The 26673-nt window shown below is 45.9% G+C and overlaps 1 protein-coding gene across 3 annotated transcripts in view; it reads left to right on the forward strand.

Moving 5' to 3' along the window:
* The window catches only part of SPTBN1 (spectrin beta, non-erythrocytic 1), a 219942-nt gene that overhangs the window by 139966 nt on the left and 53303 nt on the right, over nt 1-26673 (forward strand). For all 3 annotated transcript variants that reach the window (XM_038751786.1, XM_038751787.1, XM_038751788.1), the window contains 4 exons: nt 3088-3239; nt 20876-21049; nt 23128-23219; nt 25703-25783. In XM_038751786.1, the coding sequence (XP_038607714.1) occupies nt 3088-3239; nt 20876-21049; nt 23128-23219; nt 25703-25783 (499 nt within the window). The remainder of the gene's footprint in view (nt 1-3087; nt 3240-20875; nt 21050-23127; nt 23220-25702; nt 25784-26673) is intronic.

The following is a 26673-nucleotide window of genomic DNA, read 5'->3' on the forward strand; positions in this document are numbered from 1 at the left end:
CCACCAGCTGGACATGCATGTGCTGGGCTTGGCTGTTTTGTGGTGCAGGTGATGGACAAATTAATAGGCCCGTGATTATTTTTTTTGGTCATGCATTTATCCAAGGGCTGTTCCCCAACTAATTTATACAGCCCACAGCGCTTTATAGACACTACAATTAGTATTAATAAGAGGATTAATGAATGCTTACTAGGTGCCAAACCCTAGGTAAATACAGATTACACACCGCCCCTGTCCTACCTGAGGTTTGCAATCATATTGTCAATTTACATACTCTGTGCACTTAATCGTTTGCCCATACTCATGTGACATTTGATTCCTTCTGATTTTCTTTCTGCTCATCATCATCAGTGGTATTTAGTGAGCACCTACTGAGTACAGGGCACTGTACAAGCACTTGGGAGGGTACCACAAAAGCAAGACCTCGATTTTTGTTGTCCAAGAGCTGACAAAATGATGGGTTAGACAGGTAGACCCAAATGTTGTACTTAGGACAAGTGTATCAGGCTGAAACTGCTAAGGAAATATTTGAATATGGACTAAATTATACCTTGGTAGATAAGCAGTGAATAGTTGAATGTAAAAATATATACATCGGTACCTAAGCAATGAGTAGTTGAATATTCAAATACAAATATGCATAGGAACATAGCACTGAATAGTATGCAAATAAAAATATGAATAGGTATATGAGTTGGATAGGAATGTAATATGTGCTTAGGTTGGTGTAAGTTTCATGTGACTGAGGTGTTGTTCATTCAGTTGTATTTATTGAGCACTTACCGTGTGCAAAGCTCTGTATTAAATGCTTGATAGTATAATATAACAATAAACACATTCCCTGCCCACAACGAGCTCACAGTCTAGAGGGGAAGATGGACATTAATATAAATTAATACATAAATAAATAACAGATATATGCATAAGTGAATAAAGAGAGCAAGTCAGTTTGATGCAGAAGGGAGTGGGACAAGAGGAAAGGAAGACTTAGGGAAGGCCTCTTAGAGGAGATATGTTGTGAGTTAATCAGGGAAGTGGGATTTTTTTGTTCAGGTTTTGGCAAGGTGGGAAATTAGATAATAAGCTTCTCAAAGACAGGGACCATGTCCCTTGGACTGTTCTCGCCCAGGTGTTTAGTACAGGGCTCTGCACCCAGTAGGCACTCAGTAAGTATTATTGTACAAGCAGTGAAATTTCCACACTGGTTTTGGCACTCAGTTTGCCTCTGGGCAGTGGGATGATGATGAAGGTATTTGTTAAGCGTTTACTATGTGCAAAGCACTGTTCTAAGCACTGGGGAGGTTACAAGGTGATCAGGTTGTCCTGCTGGGGACTCACAGTTTTAATCCCCATTTTACAGATGAGGTAACTGAGGCCCAGAGAAGTTAAGTGACTTGTCCAAGGTCACACAACTGACAGTTGGCAGAGCTGGGATTTGAACCCATGACCTCTGACTCCAAAGCCCATGCTCTTTCCACTGAGCCACGCTGCTTCTCATAAGTGGAAGCAGCTTGTCGATCATTGAAGCTTGAAGGGTTGACTCTGATCTGATCCCAAGGCACTAAAGAGACACAGCAAACCCAACTGGGCTTAGTTTTAACTGTAACTATATTATACAAAAGAGCAGGACCTAAATAATAATGATGGTGATATTTAAGTGATTACAGTGTGCTAACCACTGGTGTATATTAAGATAATCAGGTAGGACGTAGTCCTCGTCCACGTGGGTTCACAATCTCAGGACGAGGGAATAGATATTAATCCCCATTTTACAGATGAGGAAACTGAGGCACAGGGAAGTGAAGTGATTTGCCCATGATCACGCAACAGACAGAGCCGGGGTAAAAACTCACTTTCTTCTAACTCTCAGGCTTGTGCTCTTTCCACTAGGCCACAATGCTTCTCAAACCTGCATCTTGGTATCTTGAGAGCATCTTGGCCATCCCCCAGCTTTGGAAGCAGCATGGCATAGTGGCTAGACCATAGGCCTGGAATCAGAAGGTCATGGGTTCCAATTCCGTCTCTGCCACTTGTCTCCTGTGTGACCTTGGCTAAATCACCTCCCTGCTCTATGCCACAGTTACCTCATCTGTAAAATGGGGATTGAGTCTGTGAGCTCTACGTGGGATGGGGACTGAGTCCATCCCGATTTACTGGTATTCACCTCAGCACTTAGTACAGTGCTTGGCGCATAGTAAGCACTTAACAAATAACACAATTATTATTATTTATTATTGTTATTATTGGAGGGAAAAGAAAAGGAGGGGCAGGGGGCAGTGTAGGTAAGAGAGAAGCAGCGTGGCTCAGTGGAAAGAGCCCGGGCTTTGGAGTCAGAGGTCCTGGGTTCAAATTCCGGCTCCTCCAATTGTCAGCTGTGTGACCTTGGGCAAGTCACTTCACTTCTCTGGGCCTCAGTTACCTCATCTGTCAAGTGGGGATGAAGACTGTGAGCCCCCCACAGGACAACCTGATCACCTTGTAACCTCCCCAGCGTTTAGAACAGTACTTTGCATGTAGTAAGCACTTAATAAATGTCATTATTAGAGAAGCAGCATGGCTCAGTGGAAAGAGCATGGACATTAGAGTCAGAGGTCATGGGTTCAAATCCCAGCTCCGCCACTTGTCAGGCATGTGACTTTGGGCAAGTCACTTAACTTCTCTTTGCCTCCGTTATCTGTAAAATGGGGATTAAGACTGTGAGCCCCCTGTGGGGCAACCTGATCACCCCGTAACCTCCCCAGCGCTTAGAACAGTGCTTTGCACATAGTAAGCGTTTAATAAATGCCATTATCAAAAGAAAGGCCACAGTCCCAGTCTTCGGCTTTTAGTGATTTTAGATCTTTCAGCTCCTCCAAAAAAGGTGAATAGAAGGGATGGTAAGTAACTACTCTGAGGTGATTCAACTTGTACTTCCCAAGCGCTTAGTACAGTGCTCTGCACGCAGCAAGCACTCAATAAATATGATTGAATGAATGAATAATAATAACCAAAAAAACCCTATATATTGGGGGTATTTGTGCCCAGTTCTGCTGGGCTGAAACCTTCTGTGGTTGGTTTGGAGTCAGACCAAACTCTCTCTTCTCCCAGATGAGCGGGAGGCAGTGCAGAAGAAGACGTTCACCAAATGGGTCAACTCACACCTGGCCCGGGTGTCATGCCGAATCACTGACTTGTACGCCGACCTGCGCGATGGACGGATGCTCATCAAACTGCTCGAGGTTCTGTCCGGAGAGAGACTCGTAAGTGACAGGCGGCCCCTCTTTCCGCCACCTTTGCCTCACTTTGTTGTGAAAGTGTTTTGCTTGTTTCTAAGAGCCTCATTGTATCTATTAAGGAGAAAATCTAATGGGAACAAAATGGCCACTTCCAAGGGACATAATAATAATTGGGGTATTTGTTAAGCGCTTATTGTGTGCCAGGCACTGTACTAAGCACGGGGGTTGATGCAAGCAAATTGGGTTGGACACAGTCCCTGTCCCACATGAGGTTCACAGCCTCAATATGGGTTGGGGAAAGTGCCATTTTAATTCTCTGAAGCCTTTCATCGAAAGGTTTTTATTGAAAGTGCTCTGGAAGGTTCTTGGCACATAGGAAGTACAAAGCATTGACTGACTCTCCAGAAATTTATAATCTGGGGAAGGGAACAGGATGAATATAACCATCCATCCATAAATAAAGCTTTGTGCAACAAAAATGACTGGAGCATAAGTACATGGAAATATTTGGGAAATAGAATTACAGAGACCTATTCAAAACAGGGCACACGTGACACAGTAAAAATACAAATGCATGAAATCACTTTGGGCTAGCATCTTTCTAAACACCCACCATGGAAGCCACAGAAGTACTGAAGTTCTCTTACGCCATCAGGTTGAAGCGTGCAAGCTTCAGTCAGAAAAGTTTTGCCGAAGAGATTTTGGAGGCAATCTTACATGCTCTGCGCACAGTAAGCGCTCAATAAATATGATTGAATGAATGAATAATAATAATAGTACTTGTTAATCATTCAACTTTGTGCCAAACACTGTTCGAAGCTCTGGGGTAGATACAAATTAATCAGGGTGGATGTAGTTCTCGTTCCACATGGGGCTCACAGTCTAGGTGAGGAGGATTTAATCCCCATTTTACAGATGAGGTAACCGAGTCACAGAGACATGCTTAGGTCACTTAAATACCCAGTAGGAAGAGATCGAGCTTGTGGGGGGCAGATCCTGGCCTCTGAGCTAAACCGACCCGCTGGGAGAATTTAGAAAGAGAAGACCCAATGCATGTTGACAGTAGTAAGGCTGGACGAGGTTAACTGGCCGCCTTTTCCCCGCGCACCCTGGGCACTGGGGCCCGGTGCCTGCCGTGTTGCCCCTGGGCAGCCGTCCCGCCTGCCGTTCTTCCCGTGTGGATGGCATCTCTCTCGTTCCGAGTCCCCGCCGCGGGCTCTGACACGACTTCTCTTTATGGAGCTTAAGTCTGAGCGACTCCAACGGTCGCCCTAAACTGACCCAACAGGTTTGGGGCCCGGTTCCAGCGGAGGGGGAGGAGTTGCCAGGGTGGGGACACTGGGGTTGAATCTTGGGGAGGGGGGTCCTGCCACAGCGGTGACATCACCAGGAAAATATGGGGGTTGGTAGACCCTCCCAGAGGCCTTATTTTAACTTTCGTCCCCACCTTGTTGCACCTGGCAGTTTATCTGCCTTTATTCACTCATGCAGTTGTATTTATTGAGTGCTTACTGTGTGCAGAGCACTATACTAAGCGCTTGGTCGTGGTATGACAATACAACAATAAACAGACACATTCCCTGCCCAGAATTAGCGGTCCCCAAGCCATAGCCAGATCCTTCTCCCACCCCTATTATTAGCGCTCAGGATGTATGACCTCCAAGCTGTTACCTGTGGGAGTTGATTTTACGACCTCTGGTCTGCTTTCCTGGAGGGTTGTTATAAAGGGTAGAGCCTGCAGGCTGGTTTTCTTTCCTTTCCTGCCTTGCCTTTCCTGCCTTGCCGTGTTGTGAACTATCCCCTGAAGAAGACAATGCAGATGGCTCCAGAGTGAACTTTGTATAGGTTGCTTGTTTTCCTCAGTGTCTGGTCTCAATTTCCTCCTTTCCTTTCCTCTGCCAGTTGAGTGACAGGCCACATCCTTGGGAGGCAGCTCCCGTAGGAAGTGAAGACTAGTCAGTCATTTGTATTTGAGCGCTTACTGTGTTCAGAGCACTGTATTAAGCGCTTGAGAGAGTACAGTGTAAGAATATTATGTGGCGAAAGGGGTGGGTAAGGAGTATCCACACCTTCCCTTTCCTGCTCGGAATTGGCATGTGTCTTGGAAAGGAGTCTCATTGTGGAGGGCTGCTCAGAGCACGGCAGGGCAGGAATGGGACCTGGAGTTACATTCAAAGTGCCATTTTGGAAGGAGGCTGGAGAAAATAATAATAATAATAATAATGGCATTTATTAAACGCTTACTATGTGCAAAGGACTGTTCTAAGCGCTGAGGAAGTTACAAGGTGATCAGGTTGTCCCACCACAGTCTTAATCCCCATTTTACAGATGAGGTAACTGAGGCACAGAGAAGTTAAGTGACTTGCCCAAAGTCACACAGCTGACAAGTGGTGGATCCGGGATTTGAACCCATGATCTCTGACTCCAAAGCCCGGGCTCTTTCCACTGAGCCACGCTACTTCTCTAAAATAGCCTCTCTCCCCTAACATTGTCAGTCTCCCTCCCTTCCACAGTTTTCCAAATGATGGCCAAGGGCTGGACGGTGCATTAAAAATGACCTAGCAGGCTGCTTGTACAGCCACTGGGCCTGTTAGACCTTACTTACTGTAAGCACCTTGTGGGCAGGGAATATATCTACCAACTTTATAAATAATAAATAATGTTGGTATTTGTTAAGCACTTACTATGTGCCAAGCGCTTTTCTAAGCGCTGGGGAGGATACAAGATAATCAAGGTTGTCCCACGTGGGGCTCACAGTCTTAATCCCCATTTTACAGATGAGTAAACTGAGGCATTGTACTCTCCCATGCACTCGGTACAATGCTCTGTAAGTGCTCAATAAGTACCCCTTTTAAAATGGTATTTAAGCGCTTACTATCTTCCAGGTTCTAAGTGCTAGGGTAGATCCTAGGTAATCAGGTCCCACATGGGGCTCACAGTCTTAATCCCCATTTTACAGATAAGGTAACTGAGGCACAGGTAAATTAAGCGACTTGCCCATGGTCACCCAGCAGACAAGTGGTGGAGCCGGGATTAGAACCCAGGTCCATCTGACTCCCTGGCTAGAGCCCAGGCCATGATGCTTGATTGATGCTGTGTGGTAGAAGTGGTGGTTGGACTTTCCCAAGCACTTAGTACACTGCTCTGCACACAGAAAGTGCTCAGTAAATATCACTGATTGATTGATCAATTGCATTGTGAATCATTGAAATGGTGGTTTCAGTAGCTGGCTGGATGCATGGAGGGCTTGAGAAACCAGGCTATTATACTTCTCTTTTAACCTTTACCTCTAGCGTTGTTGATTTGTAAAATGAAGTAGACCATCCAAGCAAGGAATTTAGCCAAAAAGTTAATTCACTATCTTTTCCTTCCGGCCACTTTAGGCGATGGGAGTAAATGACTTATTTTAGGAAGACTTGTTAATCCTGTCCTACTAGTAAGGCATCCTTTTGTTAATTGGTAACTAAACAGGGCCTAGTGCTTTTTTTTTTTTTTTTACGGTAGTATTTGTCAATCCCAGCGTGGCTCAGTGGAAAGAGCACGGGCTTTGGAGTCAGAGGTCATGGGTTCAAATCCCGGCTCCACCACTTGTCTGCTGTGTGGCTTTGGGCAAGTCACTTAACTTCTCTGGGCCTCAGTTACCTCATCTGTAAAATGGGGATTAAGACTGTGAGCCCCCCGTGGGACAACCTAATCACCTTGTATCTCCCCCAGCGCTTAGAAAAGTGCTTTGCACATAGTAAGTGCTTAATAAATGCCGTCATTATTATTATTATTATGTGCCTAACCAGATTGGACATAGTCCACGTCCCACATGGGACTCAGTCTCAGTCCCCATTTTGCTAATTGAGTGCTTCTCTAAGTTTACTCGACATAGGAGCATCAGAACAATTGCCTTCTGGGTCCCAGAGAAGAATACTTCAAAACTGTCATAGCCTCCACTACTTCGTCTTTGTGAGTCAACAGGGACCCATGAGGCATCACACTGCCTTAGTGTAAGCGGCAGAAGTCTTCTCAGCAGATTCAAATGACCCCCACCCTGCCCATCTTTCCCTTCCTCCAAGCATTCACCTCAAACGTCACCCCTTCTGTGACTTCACAGAGTCTTGGCCTCCACCCCACATTTTAGCTGGCTCGTGAGATTCAACTCTCTGGAGGTATCAGTAGCTGTAATAGTATTTTTTGAATGCCTACTGTGTGGCACTATTCTAAGTGCTTGGGAGAGTGCCCTAGAGTTAATTCTCATTCCTGCTAGTCAACAGCCATGTAAGACGCACTCCCTGGCCAAGAAGCTCAGTCTAAAAATGGAGGAGTTCGTAGTCTAGAGACCTCTGGATTCAGAGAGGTGAACTATTGAGTTATGGACCGAAAATAATAGGAACTTAGGACCTGTGGGAGAAAAAGTTCTTCCTGAGGAACTTATAAATCTATTTTGGTAATCTGCCGAGAAGGACTCCCATACAGAGTTCAGAGTTGCCCTCGGTTTAGCAGTAAATTAGCTGAGGAAAACATGAACAAACAAAGCACCAGCCAGCGAATTGCTTACTTGCCCCCAGAGCTGGGTCAGAGAAGCATGTGAAACAGAAGGAAGGGTAACAGGCCAGACATGATGGATGAACGCAGGGATTCCTCTCTCCCTGTTGGCTGCTCGTTGGGTATTGACAGCACTACTTGTCACCTGAATCCAGTTAATCCATCTGTCAGGCTTCCAACCGTGTGTGAAGGGCCAGTGAATACTAATAATACCAGTTCATTCAATCGTATTTATTGAGCACTTACTGTGTGCAGAGCACTGTACTAAGCAGTTGTGTTAAGAGCCTATTGTATGTCAAGCACTGCACTCACTATTGGAGGACACAAAATATTCAGGTCAGGCACAGTTGCTGCCCCAACCATGGTTCACAGTCTGAAGTATGAGGACGAATAGCTATTGAATCACTGTTTTGCAGATGAGGGAACTGAGGCCTAGAGAAGTGAAGTGACTTGCCCAAAGTCACTCAGCAGACAAGCGGTGGAGCTGGGATTAGAACCCAGGTCCCTTGACTCCCAGGCCTACAGTTTTTCCACTAAGCCACCCTGCTTCTTTACCTAAGCTTGTCGTGGGCAGGGAATGCGTTTGTTATATTGCCGAGTAGTACTGTCCCAAGCACTTAGTACAGTGCCTTGCACCCAGACTCAGTAAATGTGATTGATTAATCAATTACCTCAGGGGATGGTAAATAAAGAATTATTTCTTACAGTCACTCAGGGGGCATCAGACCATAAACATCTAGAGGCCAGGTCAGTCCCTGGCTCAGGGACCCACTACACAAGTCAAACACTGTCGTTTGACCTATGTGCCATGTGACTTCGGGCAAGTCACTTCACTTCTCTGTGCCTCAGTTGCTTCATCTGTAAAATGGGGATTAAGACGGTGAGCCCCATGTGGGACAACCTGATAACCGTGTATCTACTCCAGCGCTTAGAACAGTGCTCGGCACATAGTAAGCACTTAACAAATGCTATTATTATTATTATTACTATTATTTTGCTCAGGCCCAAGCGTAGCACTTTAGATGCTACACAGATGCGTCTTCTGCCAAATCCGCCAATGAAAAAGTCGAGGGATTATGCAAAAGTTCTATTCCGTGACTTTCAGTGGGGAAATCTCTAAAGCTTTATTACTGCTGAAAGCCCATAGCTTGTATTGTTCAAGCAGTTTCGTGCCTGCCTACTGGAAAGGGAATCTAGCTCCCGTATTGTGTTAGAGAAGAAAAGATTAGAAGGACTTAAAACCCCATTCTTTCCCTTCAAGAGGAGTAAATTTCCGACCTTTTAAAACAGGCATTAGCCCAACCTGGAATAAAACCACTGGCCCGTGACTCCATCTAGATTGTGGGTGGGTGATCCAGTTCTAGTTCTTTCACTCCATCTTCTCCATCTTCGAAAGCCGATTGCACAAGTATGTGAACCCTGGGCGTTCCCATGTGTGATCTCACCCAGGTGGCTCTCACAGAGCGAGGCTGCTGATGGGGCGAGGGCCAGGTTCACCAGGGGAGCGGGGACTGGCAGATGCCACAATTTATTAAAGACGGGCAAAGGGGAAAGAGCAGAGACCCAGGGAAGATGAAGAAATACTGTTGGAAATCTGAAGGGGCTCTGTGCCTGTCCCCTTCAAGGGTCCTCAGCAGAGAAAGTCTAGATGCAGCTCTCAATCGGCTCAATTCATTCATTCAATTGTATTTATTGAGCGCTTACTGTGTGCAGAGCACTGGACTAAGCGCTTGGGAAGTCCAGGTTGGCAACATATAGAGACGGTCCCTACCCAACAGCGGGCTCACAGTCTAGAAGAGGGGGACAGACAACCAAACAAAACGTGAACAGGTGTCAAGTCAATTCTCAGTCGTAGAAGCAGCGTGGCTCAGTGGAAAGAGCACGGGCTTTGGAGGCAGAGGTCATGGGTTCAAATCCCGGCTCCACCAATTGCCAGCTGTGTGACTTCGGGCAAGTCATTTAACTTTTCTGTGCCTCAGTTACCTCCTTTGTAAAATGGGGATTAAGAGTGTGAGCCCCCTGTGGGACAACCTGATCACCTTGTAACCTCCCCAGTGCTTAGTACAGTGCTCTGCACACAGTAATTGCTCATTAAATGCTGTCATTATCATTATTATTATTATTCCTTCTGCCCAGTCTCACTGTTCTCGCACTACAGCCCTCAGGCTTCTCTCCTCCAATGCCAGCCGACTTGACTCGCTGTGTCTCGCTCTTGGCTCTCTCACCTTTTGACCCCGTGCTCACGCCCTCCCTCCTGCCCGGAGCCCCCTCCCGCTTCATAGCAGTGTGGCTCAGTGGAAAGAGCCTGGGCTTTGGAGTCAGAGGTCATGGCTTCAAATCCCAGCTCTGCCAATTGTCAGCTGTGTGACTTCAGGCAAGTCACTTAACTTCTCTGTGCCTCAGTTACCTCATCTGTAAAATGGGAATTAAGACTGTGAGCCCCACGTGGGACAACCTGATCACCTTGTATCCTCCCCAGCGCTTAAAACAGTGCTTTGCACATAGTAAGCGCTTAGTAAACACCAAAATTATTGTTATTATTATTATTATAGCTGACAGACCACCTCTCTCCCCATCTTCAAAGCCCCCTAAAATCATATCTCGTCTAGGAAGCCTTCCCTGATGAGTCCCTCATTTCCCCCACCCAATTCTTCCTCCCTTCTGCACCGTCCACACACTTGGATCCATAGAGAAGCAGTGTGGCTCAGTGGAAAGAGCCCGGGCTTTGGAGTCAGAGGTCATGGGTGCAAAACCCGGTGACTTCAGGCAAGTCACGTAACTTCTCTGTCCCTCAGTTATCTCATCTGGAAAATGGGGATTAAGACTATGAGCCCCATGTGGGACAACCTGATCACCTTGTAACCTCCCCAGCACTTAGAGCAGTGCTTTGCACATAGTAAGCACTTAATAAATGCCATTATTATTATTATTATTATTATTATTATAGCCGCTGACCACTTTGATGCACAACACACCTCCACTATCAGTGGTATTTTTTGAGTGCTTCGTATGTGCATAGCACCTGGAATTGTCTTCGTCCCCCTCTCCATCCCCCCCATCTTACCTCCTTCCCTTCCCCACAGCACCTGTATATATGTATATATGTTTGCACATATTTATTACTCTATTTTACTTGTACATATCTATTCTATTTATTTTATTTTGTTAGTATGTTTGGTTTTGTTCTCTGTCTCCCCCTTTTAGAGTGTGAGCCCACTGTTGGGTAGGGACTGTCTCTATATGTTGCCAACTTGTACTTCCCAAGCGCTTAGTACAGTGCTCTGCACAACAGTAAGCGCTCAATAAATACGATTGATTGATTGATAGCATTCCTAAAAGCAGGGCTGTTTGTTTGTTTTACTGATTTCACCACTGCAGTATGGGATTTAAAAACCCCGAGCTCTACAGCTGTCACGGGATGAGCTTTTCTCGAGTACTTAATGTTGTCTTTTGCCACATTTTCCCAATTACCAAAGACCTAATTATCCACCCTTCTTTCTGTCATTCTAACGATAATAACTGTGGTGTTTTTAAATTATAACGATGATTATTGTGGTACTTGTTAAGCGATTACTATGTGTCAACCACTGTACAAAGCACTGGGGTAGATAAAAGATAGTCTGTACTACATGGGGCTCTCGGTTTAACTAGAAGGGAGTACTCTTAGCGCTTAGTACAGTGCCGGGCATATAGTAAGCGCTTAACAAATAGCTAATACAAATTCATTGGTATTATTGTTAGGTTGTAATCCCAGCTCCCCCACTTGTCTGCCGTGTGGCCTTGGGCAAGTCATTACACTTCTGTGCCTCAGTTACTTCATAATAATAATAATAACTATGGTATTTAAGCGCTTACTATGTGCCAAGCACTGTTCTAAGCACTGGGGCAGACACAAGGTAATCAGGTTGTCCCACGTGGGGGTCCCAGTCTTAATCCCCATTTTCCAGATAAGGTAATTGAGGCACAGAGAAGTTAACTGACTTGCCCAGAGTCACACAGCTGACAAGTGGCAGAGCTGGGATTAGAACCCATGACCTCTGACTCCCAAACCCGGGCTCTTTCCACTAAGCCATGCTGCTTCTCAATCAACCAATCAGTCAATCGTATTTATTGAGCACGTACTGTGTACTGTGTACTAAGTGCTTGGGAAGTACAAGTTGGCAACATATAGAGACAGTCCCTACCCAACAGTGGGCTCACAGTCTAGAAGGGGGAGACAGAAAACAAAACAAAACATATTAACAAAATAAATAGAATAGATATGCACAAGTAAAATAAATAAATAAATAGAGTAATAAATATGTACAAACATATATACGTATATACAGGTCCTCATCTGTAGAACAGGGATTAAGACTGTGAGTCCCATGTGGGACTTGGACTGTGTCCAACCTGATTAGCTTGTATCTACCCCAGTGCTTATTACAGTGTCTGGCACATAGTAAGCGCCTAACAAATATCATTACCATTGACTGATTGATAGGTGAGAATACCCAAGTCCCCCATTCAAAGCCCTACTAAAATCTCACCTCCTCCAGGAGGCCTTCCCAGACTAAGCCGTCCTTTTCCTCTGCTTCTCCTCCCCTCCCCACTGCCCCGGTCCCACCCTCTGCTCTACCCACCTCCCCACCCCACAGCACTTAATAATAATAATAATAATAATGGCATTTATTAAGCGCTTACTATGTGCAAAGCGCTGTTCTAAGCGCTGGGGAGGTTACAAGGTGATCAGATTGTCCCTCGGGGGGCTCACAGTCTTCATTCCCATTTTACAGAGAGGTAACTGAGGCACAGAGAAGTTAAGTGACTTGCCCAAAGTCACACAGCTAAGTGGCTGACAAGTGAGAAGCAGCGTAGCTCAATGGAACGAGCATGGGCTTTGGAGTCAGAGGTCATGAGTTTAAATCCCGGCTCTGCCAATTGTCAGCTGTGTGACTTTGGGCAAGTCACTTAACTTCTCTGGGCCTCAGTTACCTCACTGTAAAATGGGGATTAAGACTGTGAGCTCCCCGTGGGACAACCTGATCACCTTGTAACCTCCCCAGCGCTTAGAACAGTGCTTTGCACATAGTAAGTGCTTAATAAATGCCATTAAAAAAAGTGGCAGAGCCGGGATTCGAACCCATGAACTCTGACTCCAAAGGCCGTGCTCTTTCCACTGAGCCACGCTGCTTCTATGTGCATATTTATTATTCTATTTATTTTATTAGTGATGTGTATGTATCTATAATTCTATTTATTTATATTGATGCCTGTTTACTTGTTTTGATGTCTGGCTCCCCCTTCTAGACTGTGAGCCCGTTGTTGGTGGGGATTGTCTTTGTTGCTGAACTGTACTTTCCAAGCACTTAGTACAGTGCTCTGCACACAATAAGTGCTCAATAAATACAACTTTAATGAATGAAGTCACCTAGAGTAAGCAAATCAATCAATCAATCAATCGTATTTACTGAGCGCTTACTGTGTGCAGAGGAAATAGGTTGAATTCTCTCCCCCCGGCCCGAGGACTTCTTAACCCTCCCTGATCCAGCCCTCAGTGGATAGTTCAGCCCTCAGGAGAAGCAGCGTGGCTCAGTGGAAAGAGCCCGGGCTTTGGAGTCAGAGGTCATGGGTTCAAATCCCGGCTCCGCCACTTGTCAGCTGTGTGACTTTGGGCAAGTTACTTCACTTCTCTGGGCCTCAGTTACCTCATCTGTAAAATGGGGATTGAGACTGTGAGCCCACCCCGTGGGACAACCTGCTCACCTTGTATGCTCCCCAGCGCTTAGAACAGTGCTTTGCACATAGTAAGTGTTTAATAAATGCCATCATTATTATTATTATTAGTTTGGCTGTAACAGATGGAGAGATTTCAGAAAGCTCCGTCTGGAATTTCCCAAACTGCCCTACCCAGGCCTGAGGGGTTGTTCGGGGTGGGGGGAGGGTTTGGTTAAGTACTGGGATCTGTCTTTCAAACAGAAGGTGTTCCTATTTGCTGAGAGGTAGCTCTGTGGTAGGTGCCACTGACTTTTTTCACATTTTTGAAAGGGAAAGTTTTCTGCATGTGTTTTTAAAATGTGTGCTCCTATGGAACCAGAAGTCATAGTCCCAGAAGCAGGGTCCTCCAATGTCCCTGAAGGCTCCAGTCAATTAATCAGTGAATCAATGGTATTTATTGAGCGCTAACTTTGTGCAGAGCACTGTAGTAAACGCTTGGGATAATACAGTACAGCATTCAGCAGAATTAGCAGACACACTCCCCGCCCATAATGAGGTTACAGGTTGTCTTGTCAATCAGTGGTATTTATTAATAATAATAATAGCTCTTACTATGTTCCCAGCACTGTTCTAAGCGCTGGGATAGATACAGGGTTATCAGGTTGTCCCACGTGGGACTCACAGGCTTCAACCCCATTTTACTGATGAGGGAATTGAGGCACAGAGAAGTTAAGTGACTGGCCCAAGCGCTGGGATAGATACAGGGTTATCAGATTGTCCCAAGTGGGACTCACAGGCTTCACCCCATTTTACTGATGAGGGAATTGAGGCACAGAGAAGTTAAGTGACTGGCCCAAGCGCTGGGATAGATACAGGGTTATCAGGTTGTCCCAAGTGAGACTCACAGGCTTCATCCCCATTTTACTGATGAGGAAACCGAGGCACAGAGAAGTTGTGACTTGCCCTAAGTCACACAGCTGACAAGTGGCAGAGCTGGGATTAGAACCCAAGTCCTCCGACTCCCAAACCCAGGCTCTTTCCACTAAGCCACCTGTGCAGAGCACTGTACTAAGCGCTGGGGAGAGTCCAGTGTAAGAGTTGGTAGACCTGTTCCCTGTGCTCACAACGAGCTTACGGCCTACAGTCTTGTGAGCCCACCGCCAGATTCCCATCACTGGGAGTCGGAAGGCCGTTGCTCTCGGATAATGCGCTTAGAACAGTGCTTTGCACATAGTAAGCACTTAATAAATGCCATTATTATTATTATAATGGGAAGGTTTACTGAAAGGTCAAGGGTCAGAGGACTTCGTTCATGCCCCCCCTCTGACTACTCTGCAAACCCTTTTCCCCACAAAGAATTTGCCTGATTAGTTGTCAGGGGAGGGAGAAGCAGTGAGGCTAGAGGAAAGAGCCTGGGAATCCCTGGCCCAACTTGTACTTTCCAAGCGCTTAGTACAGTGCTGTGCACACAGTAAGCGCTCAATAAATACGATTGATTGATTGAATGAATGAATGAATGAGTCAGAGGACCTGGGTTCTCATCCCTCCCGTGTTACCTGCCTGCTGGGCAAACTTGGGCAGGTCACTTCTGTGCCTCAGTTTCTTCACCTGTAAAACGGGGAGTCAATATCTATACTCCCCTTTGGACTGTGAGGCTCATGTGGAACAGGCTGTGTCTGGCCCGATTTTCTTACACCTCTTCCATTGCTTAGCACAGGGCTTGGCACTTAGTAAGCACTTAACACACATCACAGTCATTTATTATATGAACTGAACAAATAAGTGACCTTGAGAAGCAGCATGGCTCACTGGAAAGAGCCCGGGCTTTGGAGTCAGAGGTCATGGGTTCGAATGCCGGCTCCACCACATGTCTGCTGTGTGACCTTGGGCAAGTCACTTAGCTTCTCTGAGCATCAGTTACCTCATCTGTAAAATGGGGATTAAGACTGTGAGCCCCGTGTGGGACAACCTGATCACCCTGTATTCCCCCCCAGTGCTTAAAACAGTGCTTTGCACATAGTAAGTGCTTAATAAATGTCATAAAAATACAGAACAATATTAACAAATTACAGAAGCAGCTTGGCTTAGTGGAAAGAGCCCGGGCTTGGGAGTCAAAGGTCGTGGGTTCTAATTCCGGCTCCGCCACTTGTCAGCCCTGTGACCTTGGGCAAGTCACTTAACGTCTCTGAGCCTCAGTTACTTCTTCTGTAAGATGAGGACTAAGACTGTGAGCCCCATGTGGGACAACCTGATCACCTTGTATCCCCCCCAGCATTTAGAACAGTGCTTCGCACATAGTAAGTGCTTAACAAATGCCATCATTATTGAGAAGCAGCGTGGCTCAGTGGAAAGAGCCCAGCCTTGGGAGTTAGAGGTCATGGGTTCTCATCCCAGCTCTGCCACTTGTCAGCTGTGTGACCTTGGGCAAGTCACTTAACTTCTCTGAGCTTGTTACCTCATCTGCAAAATGGGGATGAAGACTGAGAGCCTTACGTGGGACAACTTGATTATTATTATTAGTACAGTGTTCTTGAGACAGTAGGCACGTAATATAAAATGGGGGTGAAGACTGTGAGCCCCCCCATGGGACAACCTGATCACCTTGTATCCTCCCCAGTGCTTAGAACAGTGCTTTGCATATAGTAAACACTTAAGAAATACCATTATTATTATTATTATTGGTGGAATGAATGTGTCTAGGGCTCTGTGAAGAGCCCAGGTGCTTCCTTCCCCTCACCCCAGGGCTGTCCCACTTCATTTCAAAGGCTCTGGGTTTGAACCATCTGGATAAAGCAGATGTGTTGAATGGCTAGGCTTATCTCCCCCTGGCTAGGAAAGGACAATTTATCGGGAATCCCTGTTGGAATGTTCAGTTTACTCAGTTTGTCCTCAGGGAGGGGAGGGATGGTGAAATTTCTCCTTTTAATTGGGCAGATTGGGCAATTCTTCCAGAAGCTGAAAGAAATCCCTCAGGCCAGACTGAGAAGCAGCATGGCCTCATGGAAAAAGCACAGGTTTAGGTGTCAATCAATCGTATTTATTGAGCGCTTCCTGTGTGCAGAGCACTGTACTAAGCGCTTTGGGAAGTACAAGTTGGCAACATATAGAGACAGTCCCTACCCAACAGTGGGCTCACAGTCTAAAAGTCAGAGTCGAGTCAGAGGACTAGGTTCTGATCATGGCTCTGCCACATGTCTGCTGTGACCTTGGGCAAGTCACTTGACTTCTTTGTGCCTCAGTTACTTCATCTGTAAAACAATAATGATAATAATAATAATGGCATTTGTTAAGTGCTTACTGTGTGTAAAGCAATGTTCTAAGTGCTGGGGAAGATACAAAGTGATCAGGTTGTCCCACATGGGGCTTACAGTCTTCACCCCCATTTTACAGATGAGGTAACTGAGGCACAGAGAAGCTGCGACTTGCCCAAAGTCACACAGCTGACAATTGGCAGAGCCGGAATTTGATCCCATGACCTCTGATTCCCAAGCCCGTGCTCTTTCCATTGAGCCAGTGAGAATTAAAGCCCTGATCCCCATGCGGGACATGGATGCCATCCAACCTGATGATCTCGTATATACCCCAGCACTTAGTACAGTGCCTGACCCATATTACTGTAATATACTATTTTAAAAAATTGTCCCAGGAGAAAATACTGTCGGTGGTTTCTGTCTACTCCCAGTTCTGGACCAAATTGCCCCATCTCCAACCCCTCCCATAAACCCCCATCCTGCCTGATCCCAGAAGGACATCAAGGAGTGAGAGAGTGGCATAGCAAGGTACCAACTGGGCAAAGAGCCCACTGTTGGGTAGGGACTGTCTCTATATGTTGCCAACTTGTACTTCCCAGGCGCTTAGTACAGTGCTCTGCACACAGTAAGCGCTCAATAAATACGATTGATTGATTGAAAGAGCGAAATCCTAGAGTTCTGAAATGCTTAGGACAGTACTCTGCACACAGGAAGTGCTCAGTAAATACTGTTGGTTGAGCCTAGAGGAAGAGTGGTGGGAGCAAATGCATGGCCTCATGGAAAGAGCACGGGCCTAAGAGTCAGCGGACCTGGGTTCTAATCCCTACTCTGCTAGTTGCTTACTGTGTGACCTTCGACAAGTCACTTGTCTGTTTCAGTTCCCTCAAATGTAGAATGGGGATGAAATACCTCTTCTCCCTCCTACTTAGACTGTGAGCCCCATGCGGGACAGGGATTGTGCTTGACTTGACTTGTAACTACCCCCAGCGCTTAAAACAGTTTTTGATGCATAAAGCTAAACAAGTACTGTAAAAAGGAAAAAAAAACAGTGGAATGCTAGGGAAGAAGGATGAGCCTTCTTTATCCAAGGGAGCAACAGGGGGGAGACATCTCTCTCTGGGAATCTGAGGCCCCGCCACTTGTCTGCTCTGTGACCTTGGACAGGTCACTTAACTTCTCTGGGCCTCAGTTACCTCATCTGTAAAATGGGGATTAAGACTGTGAGCCCCACGCGGGACAACCTGACTACCTTGTATTTACCCTAGTGCTTAGAACAGTGCTTGACACATAGTAAGTGCTTAACAAATACCATAATTATTATTATTATTAGATAGCGATTAGTGTTCCTTTGAGTCCACCCTCCCACCCCCACTGATCTCAAGGGGGAGATATATGGGGAGGGAAAGCAAGCAACAGACACAAAGTGAGAAATGAACCAATAGAACCATCAAATAATAATAATAATGATGGTATTTGATGATGTATTTAAGGATGGTAAAGGCAGGGCCTTTGGGTTTTTTTGTTGTTGTTTTTTTGTTTTCCTATGTTATTTGCTGTGCACTTACTATATGCCAGGCACATTACTAAACGCTGGGATAGTTACATCATCATCATCATCATCAATCGTATTTATTGAGCGCTTACTGTGTGCTGAGCACTGTACTAAGCGCTTGGGAAGTACAAGTTGGCAACATATAGAGACAGTCCCTACCCAACAGTGGGCTCACAGTCTAAAAGGGGGAGACAGAGAACAAAACCAAACATACTAACAAAATAAAATAAATAGAATAGATATATACAAGTAAAATAAATAAGGATAATCAAGTTGGGCACAGTCCATGTCCCACAGGGGGGTGAACAGTCTTAATCCCCATTTTACGGATGAGGTAACTAAGGCCCAGAGAAGTGAAGTGACACAGCAGGCAGGTGGCGGAGCTGTGATTAGAACCCAGGTCCTTCTGACTTCCAAGTCTGTGCTCTATCCACTAAGCCACACCGCTTCTCTTTGGTGCCTCCAAGGCCTGTGGTGTCATTTATTGATTCAGTCATATTTATTGAGCGCTTATGGTGTGCAGAGCAATCTGACTGCGTGTCAGATTGAGTTCCCTGGGTTTAGAACACATCCCAAGACCTGTGCTTTCCTTAGAGTGGAAACAAATTAGGAAGGCCCATCCCAGCCCACCAGGCATTTCATTTCCAGTGTTTTAGAGGACCCCTCCCTCTCCCCTCCGCCTGTACTGAGGAGGGTGAAGGTTGTGTTATCTCTTGCTGTGGGCAAGAATCTGTGGGTTTGGTTTCCTGTTAGTTGTTAGGTCCCTTAGGGCGTGACTGTTGTTTTCCTCCATGGGGTGTTTTATCCACTCCCTGAAGGCGTTCACTGACTTCACTGTGATTTAGAATTTTTATCCCCCAGGTCTCCTCTTGAATTATAGGGTGAGGGGGGGAACCGGACATTCCATTTGGAGGCAGAGGTCATGGGTTCAAATCTCGGCTCTCCCACTTGTCAGCTGTGTGACTTTGGGCAAGTCACTTCAATCAATCAATCAATCAATCAATCGTATTTATTGAGCGCTTACTGTGTGCAGAGCACTGTACTAAGCGCTTGGGAAGTACAAGTTGGCAACATTTAGAGACAGTCCCTACCCAACAGTGGGCTCACAGTCTAGAAGGGGGAGACAGAGAACAAAACAAAACATATTAACAAAATAAAATAAATAGAATAGATATGTACAAGTCATATTTATTCATTCATTAATTCATTCAATCGTATTTATTCAGCACTTACTGTGTGCAGAGCACTGTACTAAGCTCTTGGGAAGTGTATATATGTATAGTCATTCATTCATTCAATCGTATTTATTCACTTCTCTGGGCCTCAGTTCCCTCATCTGTAAAATGGGGATTAAGACTGTGAGCCCCCTGTGGGACAACCTCATCACCTTGTAACCTCCCCAGCATTTAGAACAGTGCTTTGCACATAGTAAGCGCTTAATAAATGCTATTATTATTATTATTATTATTATTATTATTATTAGCCGGGCCTCTGAGGAACTGGGCTCTAATCTCGGTTCTGCCACATTATCTGCAGGGTGACCTTGGACAAGTCACCTAACTTCTCGGTGCCTCAGTTACCTCATCTGTAAAATGAGGATCAAAACTGTGATCCTCATGTGGCTGATTACCTTGTACCTTCCTTAACACTTAGTACAATGCTTGGCACATAGTAAGCACTTAACAAATACAGTATTAGTATTTGCATTGGTTTTATTATTTGGGGGAAAACTTCACAGTATATGGGATGGGGCCTGTGGCCTATCTGATCTTATATTTAACCTGGTGATTTTTTTTTTCCTGTATTGGTTAAGCACTTACTATGTGCCAGGCACTGTACTAAGTGCTAGGGTAGATACAAGTCAGTCAGATTGGACACAGTCCCTGTCCCCCATGGGACTCACAATCTTAACCCCCATTTTGCAGATGAGGAAACTGAGACACAGGCAGGTAAAGTGACTTGCCCAAGGACACACAGCTGACAAAAGGCAGAGCTGGAATTAAAACTCAGGTCCTTTGACTCCCAGTCCTGTACTCTTTCCACTAGGCCATGCCACTTCTTAATAATTGGCATAACTAATCAACTCTCTCCCTTTTTTTTTTTTTCCAATTAATTTTGCCGTGCCAAGCAACCTCTCTGGATTGGCGCTGCCTCCCTTCAGTTACCTCATCTGTACAGTGGGAATTAAGACTGTGAGCCCCAAGTGAGCTAGGGACTGTGTCCAACAGGATTACCATGTATCTACCCCAGCGCTTAGAACAGTGCCTGGCACATAATAACAACTTAATGAATACCATTAAAAAAAAAACACACCCTTAATGAAGGTCAGCATCTTCTGAATTGAAACCTATGTGGGCGATGAGGAAAATTGCAGATTTGAAGAGGGCTTACTCCTAAATTCCAGGACAGTGGGTCAAAGCCTTGGTTTCCAAGAGAGGGGCGAGGTAGCCAACACTAAACCTCACTTTCAAAAGGCCTTCGACAGCTGGCACGATGTAGGAAGCAGGACAGTTTGGGTCTGTCTGTGAAGGTCAGAGGGAGGTTTTGCTTCATTGAGGTGTTTTGCGCGGACCTTTTCTCTGCCTTTTGGGTAACCGACTTCTCTGTGTGCTCTCGTGCCCCCGTAGCCCAAACCGACCAAAGGAAGAATGCGTATCCACTGCCTGGAGAACGTGGACAAAGCCCTCCAGTTCCTGAAGGAGCAGCGAGTGCACTTGGAAAACATGGGCTCGCACGATATCGTCGATGGAAACCACCGGCTGACGCTGGGCCTCATCTGGACCATCATCCTGCGTTTCCAGGTGTGTGGGAGACACCAGCCCGGGGGTGCGAGAGTGTAGTGGGGGTGACTCTCTCGCTCTGCCCATCAGAGGGCCAATTTCAGTGGCTAATTGGCATCCAGAGACCGCAGGGTGACTGAGTCATGGCGTGCAAAGGCAGAGGATCAGTGGCCTTCCCTCAGTTTATTGGGTTTCACCTAAGCGAGCCTGGCTCTTATTTTTGAGGCCTATCAAAAAACCCAGCATCGACAGAAACGTACCTCGAATTTCTCCTCAGGCGTAGAAGTGGGGTGAAGCGGCAGGATGCTACAGACACTTTAGTCAGAAGTTATGTTGACCTGGGAAACCTTAACTACAGCTAGAGCATACCCATACCATACCGGAAAACTCCACTTAATCCAATTGACATCCCATTTTCAGGCACTGAATCAAATGGTTCTTGGGTATAGATTGGGTAGTGGGCATCTGTATATGCCCGCATCCTCGGCATAATATGAAATACAGGAGAAATCTTCCCGTAGGATCCATTTCCTTTCTAAAGTAAATTATGGCAGCAGTGATTTATATGGTAACTTCCATTTTAGACTGTGAGCCCACTGTTGGGTAGGGACTGTCTCCATATGTTGCCAACTTGTACTTCCCAAGCGCTTAGTACAGTGCTGTGCACACAGTAAGCGCTCAATAAATACGATTGATGATGATGATGATGATATCCTTTCCATCTCTCCCTGGCCAAGTTGTGATCCGTCTCCCCTGGAAAAAGAGCTGGTAGGACCAGAACATTTAGATGGAGATGGAATAAAGAATGAGGTGAATCCTACTTTGTGTCCTGATCGGGATTTTAGTCTCAGTTTGTGTGTGTTTTCTCTCACCAAACAGCTGGATTCAAATCTTGAAGTAAGCGCTTACTCTGTGCAAAATTCTGGGGTAGGTTTAAGGTGATCAGATCAGACTCTAGACCCTCTCTGGACTGTACGTTCCTTCATCAATCATCAATCGTATTTATTGAGCGCTTACTATGTGCAGAGCACTGTACTAAGCGCTTGGGAAGTACAAATTGGCAGCATATAGAGACAGTCCCTACCCAACAGTGGGCTCACAGTCTAAAAGGCTTGTTTTAGGCTTGTTTGTTAAAAGGCTCGTTCGTTGTGGGCATAGATTGTCTGTACCTACTCTTTTGTATTGTACTCTCCCAAGCTTTGCACATAAGTGCTCAATAAATACCATTGATTGCACACATACGCAACACAGGCACACACAAAGTAAGTGCTCAGTAAGTACTACTGATTGACTGACATGACACCTAGAAACAGGTGTCCTTGTTTGGGAGATTGACGCCCAAGGTCACACAGCAGACATGCGGCAGAGCCGGAATTAGAACCCATGACCTTCTGACTCCCAGGCCTGAAAGCGAGAGGGAGCAAGCGAGGGGGAGAGAGAGAGAGAGCTCTTGGATTGGCCCTGCAGCACCATAAAACTGATTTGGGGGGACTCCACCCCTTGGGAAGAAATAAAATGGGATTTTTCTGTGGACCTCGCTTTTCCCTTTCCAGAGTTTGAAATGCAAAGAACTCAACTCTCACCCTGTGTTCCCTTTCACCTTCTCCCCGAAGAGGCCCAAGTGGTGGATGTTGGAGGGGAGGGTTGGATGGTCGGGGAGGGGAGTAGCAGCTTGGCTTGGGACCCAAGAGACAGAGAGGATGTGCGTTCAATGAACATCTCTTCCTCAGATTTCCTATTCTCAGCCAGTCAACAGTGTATATTCATTCATTCATTCATTCAGTAATGCACTTGCTGTGTGCAAAGCACTGTACTAAGAATTTGGGAGAGTACGATTCAACGGTAAAACAGACACTTTCCCTGCCCACAACAAGCTTACAGTCTAGAAGAGTGTTGAGTATGAGTGCCTACAGTGTGTAGAGCACTAGAAAGGGCACCTTAGACTCAGAAGACTGATTCCTGCCTTCAGGGAGCTTACAGTTTACACACACACACACACACACACACACGCACACACACACACATGCACCCCTCACTCCCCCAATCCCCTTACTGATTTAGTCATTGTCCGAATGACACTGTTGATGTCTGACTTTTAGATCCAAGATATCAGCGTGGAAACAGAAGATAATAAGGAGAAGAAATCGGCCAAGGACGCACTGCTGCTGTGGTGCCAGATGAAGACGGCAGGGTGAGTGTGAACGTAAAGAAGATCAAGAAATGCCTCTGGGCGGCCTTGAGATGCCACTGACAAAGATGGTTCACAACAAACCGACAAACATCTCCTCGACTGGATCCCATCCAGACGTAGTTTTGTTGACGTGTCCATCGCCCAGACTGCTTTTCTTAGGGAAGGGTGCTAGTTTATTTCCTGGGTCTGTCAGCATTCTCTAAACGATTTCCCCCATTAATGAGTCACCTCCAGAGTGCAGGGATCTGGAAACCCTTCTCAGGGATCAAACCCTTTCTATTCATGGAAGATGCCCTCAAGAGGTGACTGACATTTTAGTTTTCACGGGGCTTTCTGTCTCCCACACGTGACATCAGGGGCAAAATGTGATGGGACCTAGGCCTCTTGAAGGGTTCACGTGGGCAAGCCCTGCCACCTGGCTAAGACTTAGCCCTGCTTGGGGGCACATTCCACAGAGAGCCTCAGGTCCAGAGCCAGGAGTCCCGCACTCAGTCAGTCAGTCGTATTTATTGAGCGTTTACTATATGCAGAGCACTGTACTAAGCGCTTGGAAGAGTACAATATAACAATAAACAGATACATTTCCTGCCCACAACGAGCTTAGAGTCTAGAGGTCTGTGCACTCCACCCGGGTGGCATTCTACCTCACATGGATGGCATTCTGCCCCTCTGGGGCAGACCGTGTATTCTAGGTCTCATCTACAGAGATTGTTAGGGGGACACTGATAGTTACACCTCTTTTGGAAGGAGGTCTTTTCAAATATATTTTAAATGACCTCAGAGTGGTGAGCTATCAATCCTTATTAATTTGGTCCAAACTGACATCTTGGACTGAAAAAAGGAAAGATGGCTGCCAAGGGGCCATGTGGGATGCCATCACAGGGGTAGCAGCCTGTCCTGGCACTGCTTTTAGCCACTCCTGAATCTGCTTGGCTCTTCTGTGGCTCCATGGAAAAAGAATGCAGAGTGCCAATTCTGACAAGCAGGACTTGGCCCTTTTGGTGCCCTGAAGCAGTGTGAGTATTTTGGTTGTGGTGATCTCAGTTTCCTAGCATTCTCCTTGGCAGGGTTGGGAGACAATGGAAGTCACTCTGCTTTCAAAAGAAGCAATTCACTATTCACTGAAGGGTGATTGGATTTATTGTGTCAAGGAAGGGAGGATTTTTGAATCACAGAACTCTGACCACTGTCTGTGTTACCAAGCATAGTAGTAGTAGTGGTAGTAATAGTAGTAATTAAGCCCCTGCTGATGCAGTGTGCTATGTTAAGTGCTTGAAGGCCAAAACAGTTGCATAAGATACATTCCCTAGTATAAGGAGCTTACACTCTCGAATGCAGGAGATGAACCCAGAAAAATCAAATACATATACATATTACATATGTACATTTGTATATAAGGATAGGCTTAAGTAATCAGTGGTATTTTGCCAACTTGTACTTCCCAAGCGCTTAGTACAGTGCTCTGCACACAGAAAGCGCTCAATAAATATGATTGAATGAATGAATGAATGGTATTTATTGAGCAGTGTGTGCAGAGCATTGAACTAAGCACTTGGGAAAGTACTTTATAATCAGTGTTGGTATATGTGATCCTGGTGCATAAGGAGCTTGCAGTTTAAAGGGGGAGACAGACATTTATGTCTGAGGTTACTGGCTAGAGAAGGAAAGAATCAATCAATCCATTGTATTCAGCACTTACTGTGTGCGGAGCACTGTACTAAGCTTTTGGGAGAGTACATTATAACAGAATTGATGGAAATGTTCCTTGCCCACAATGAGCTTACAGTCTAGGAGGGGAGACGGACATTAATATTAGTAAATACATTGCGGATATCATCAAGTCCTGTGGGAAGGGTGAATAAAGGGCACAATCCAAGTGCAAGAGTGACAAAGATAAGAATAGGAGAAGAGGAAATGAGGGCTGAAGTCAGGGAAGGCCTCTTGGAGGAGATGTGCTTTTAATCAGGTTTTGAAGGTGGGGAGAGCGGTGGTCTGTTAGGACATGGCGGATGATGTTGTTGGCATGTGGTGGGTGTGAGAAGGAAGGGAATTCCAAGCCTTAGATGTGACTTTAGCCGGGATTCGGAATTAGGCAGGAAGAGAGCATGGCACATCAAGGAGTTGGGCTTGGAAAGAGGGAAGTGGCAAGCACCAATTAGCGAGGGGGGTAAAGCTAGGGATGCGGTGGAGAGGACTGGTGGAGAGCTCTAAAGTCAAGCATGAGGAATCATTGCCTGATGTGGAGGAAGCGAAATGGGCAGCCATTGGAGGGTTTTGAAGAAAGGATAGACGTATGTGCCAATTGACAACAGTCAGATATGTGATTACACTTGGGAAAGGTTGGACTTGGTCTCGAAGCAGAAGTCTCTGAAACAGTCACTCTGTTTGGAGAGAATGCATTCTTGTTGATTCACCGATTCTTTAAATGGTCGTTTCTTAATGAGTAAAGTAAGAACCAATTCCCTTGGTTTTTGCTTCCACAGTTACCCCAATGTTAACATCCACAACTTCACCACGAGCTGGAGAGACGGGATGGCTTTCAACGCACTAATACACAAACACCGGTAGGTCCTCTGAAAACGCCTGACAATTCTTTCCCCAGTAGACGTTTGTTTTGGGTGCTCGTTTTTTATTTTTCTTTTTTAAGGGTATTTGTTCAGCACTTACTTTGTGTCATTCATTGTTATGCATTACCCCAAGTGCTGGGGTAGATAATAATAATAATGGCATTTGTTAAGCGCTTACTATGTGCAAAGCACTGTTCTAAGCACTGGGGGGGATGCAAGGTGATCAGGTTGTCTACATGGGGCTCACAGTCTTAATCCCCATTTTACAGATGAGGTAACTGAGGCTCAGAGGAGTTGTGACATGCCCAAAGTCACACAGGTGACAAGTGGCAAAGCCGGGATTAAGAGCCCATGACCTCTGACTCCCGAGCCCATGCTCTTTCCACGGAGCCACTTAGATTCAGGATAATCAGGTCAAACATTGCCCCTGTCCCACAAATGGGGCTTATAGTCTTAAGTAGGAGTGAGACCAGGTTATTAAATCTCCATTTTACAGTTGAGGAAACTGAAGCACAGAGAAGTGAAGTGACTTTGCCACGGTCACCCAGCAGGCAAACGACTGAGCCAGGATTAGAACTCCAGTCCTCCGATTCCCAGGCTCTGTCCATTAGACCACGCTGCTTCCCTGCTGTTGCTCATTCTTTTTGACCGAGTGGTTCCATTTCTGGTTCCAAGTCTACCAGATTTGCAGCCGAGCCCTGGGATCCACCCTAGAGTAGAGGGAGCTGTGGGGAAATGAAGGCAATCTCAAATTCCAGCCTTTGAGAGTTCACTCACTACTCACCACGTAGTCGACTGTGGCTCTGCAGATCAAACTGGAATTTCACATCCACAACTCGGGAGCAGTTTTAGCTTGGGGGAATACATCCCTTTAGCTTTCAGGAGAT

This window comes from Tachyglossus aculeatus, chromosome 9 (genome assembly GCF_015852505.1).
Source record: "Tachyglossus aculeatus isolate mTacAcu1 chromosome 9, mTacAcu1.pri, whole genome shotgun sequence".
In the NCBI taxonomy this organism is placed as follows: Eukaryota; Metazoa; Chordata; class Mammalia; order Monotremata; family Tachyglossidae; genus Tachyglossus; species Tachyglossus aculeatus.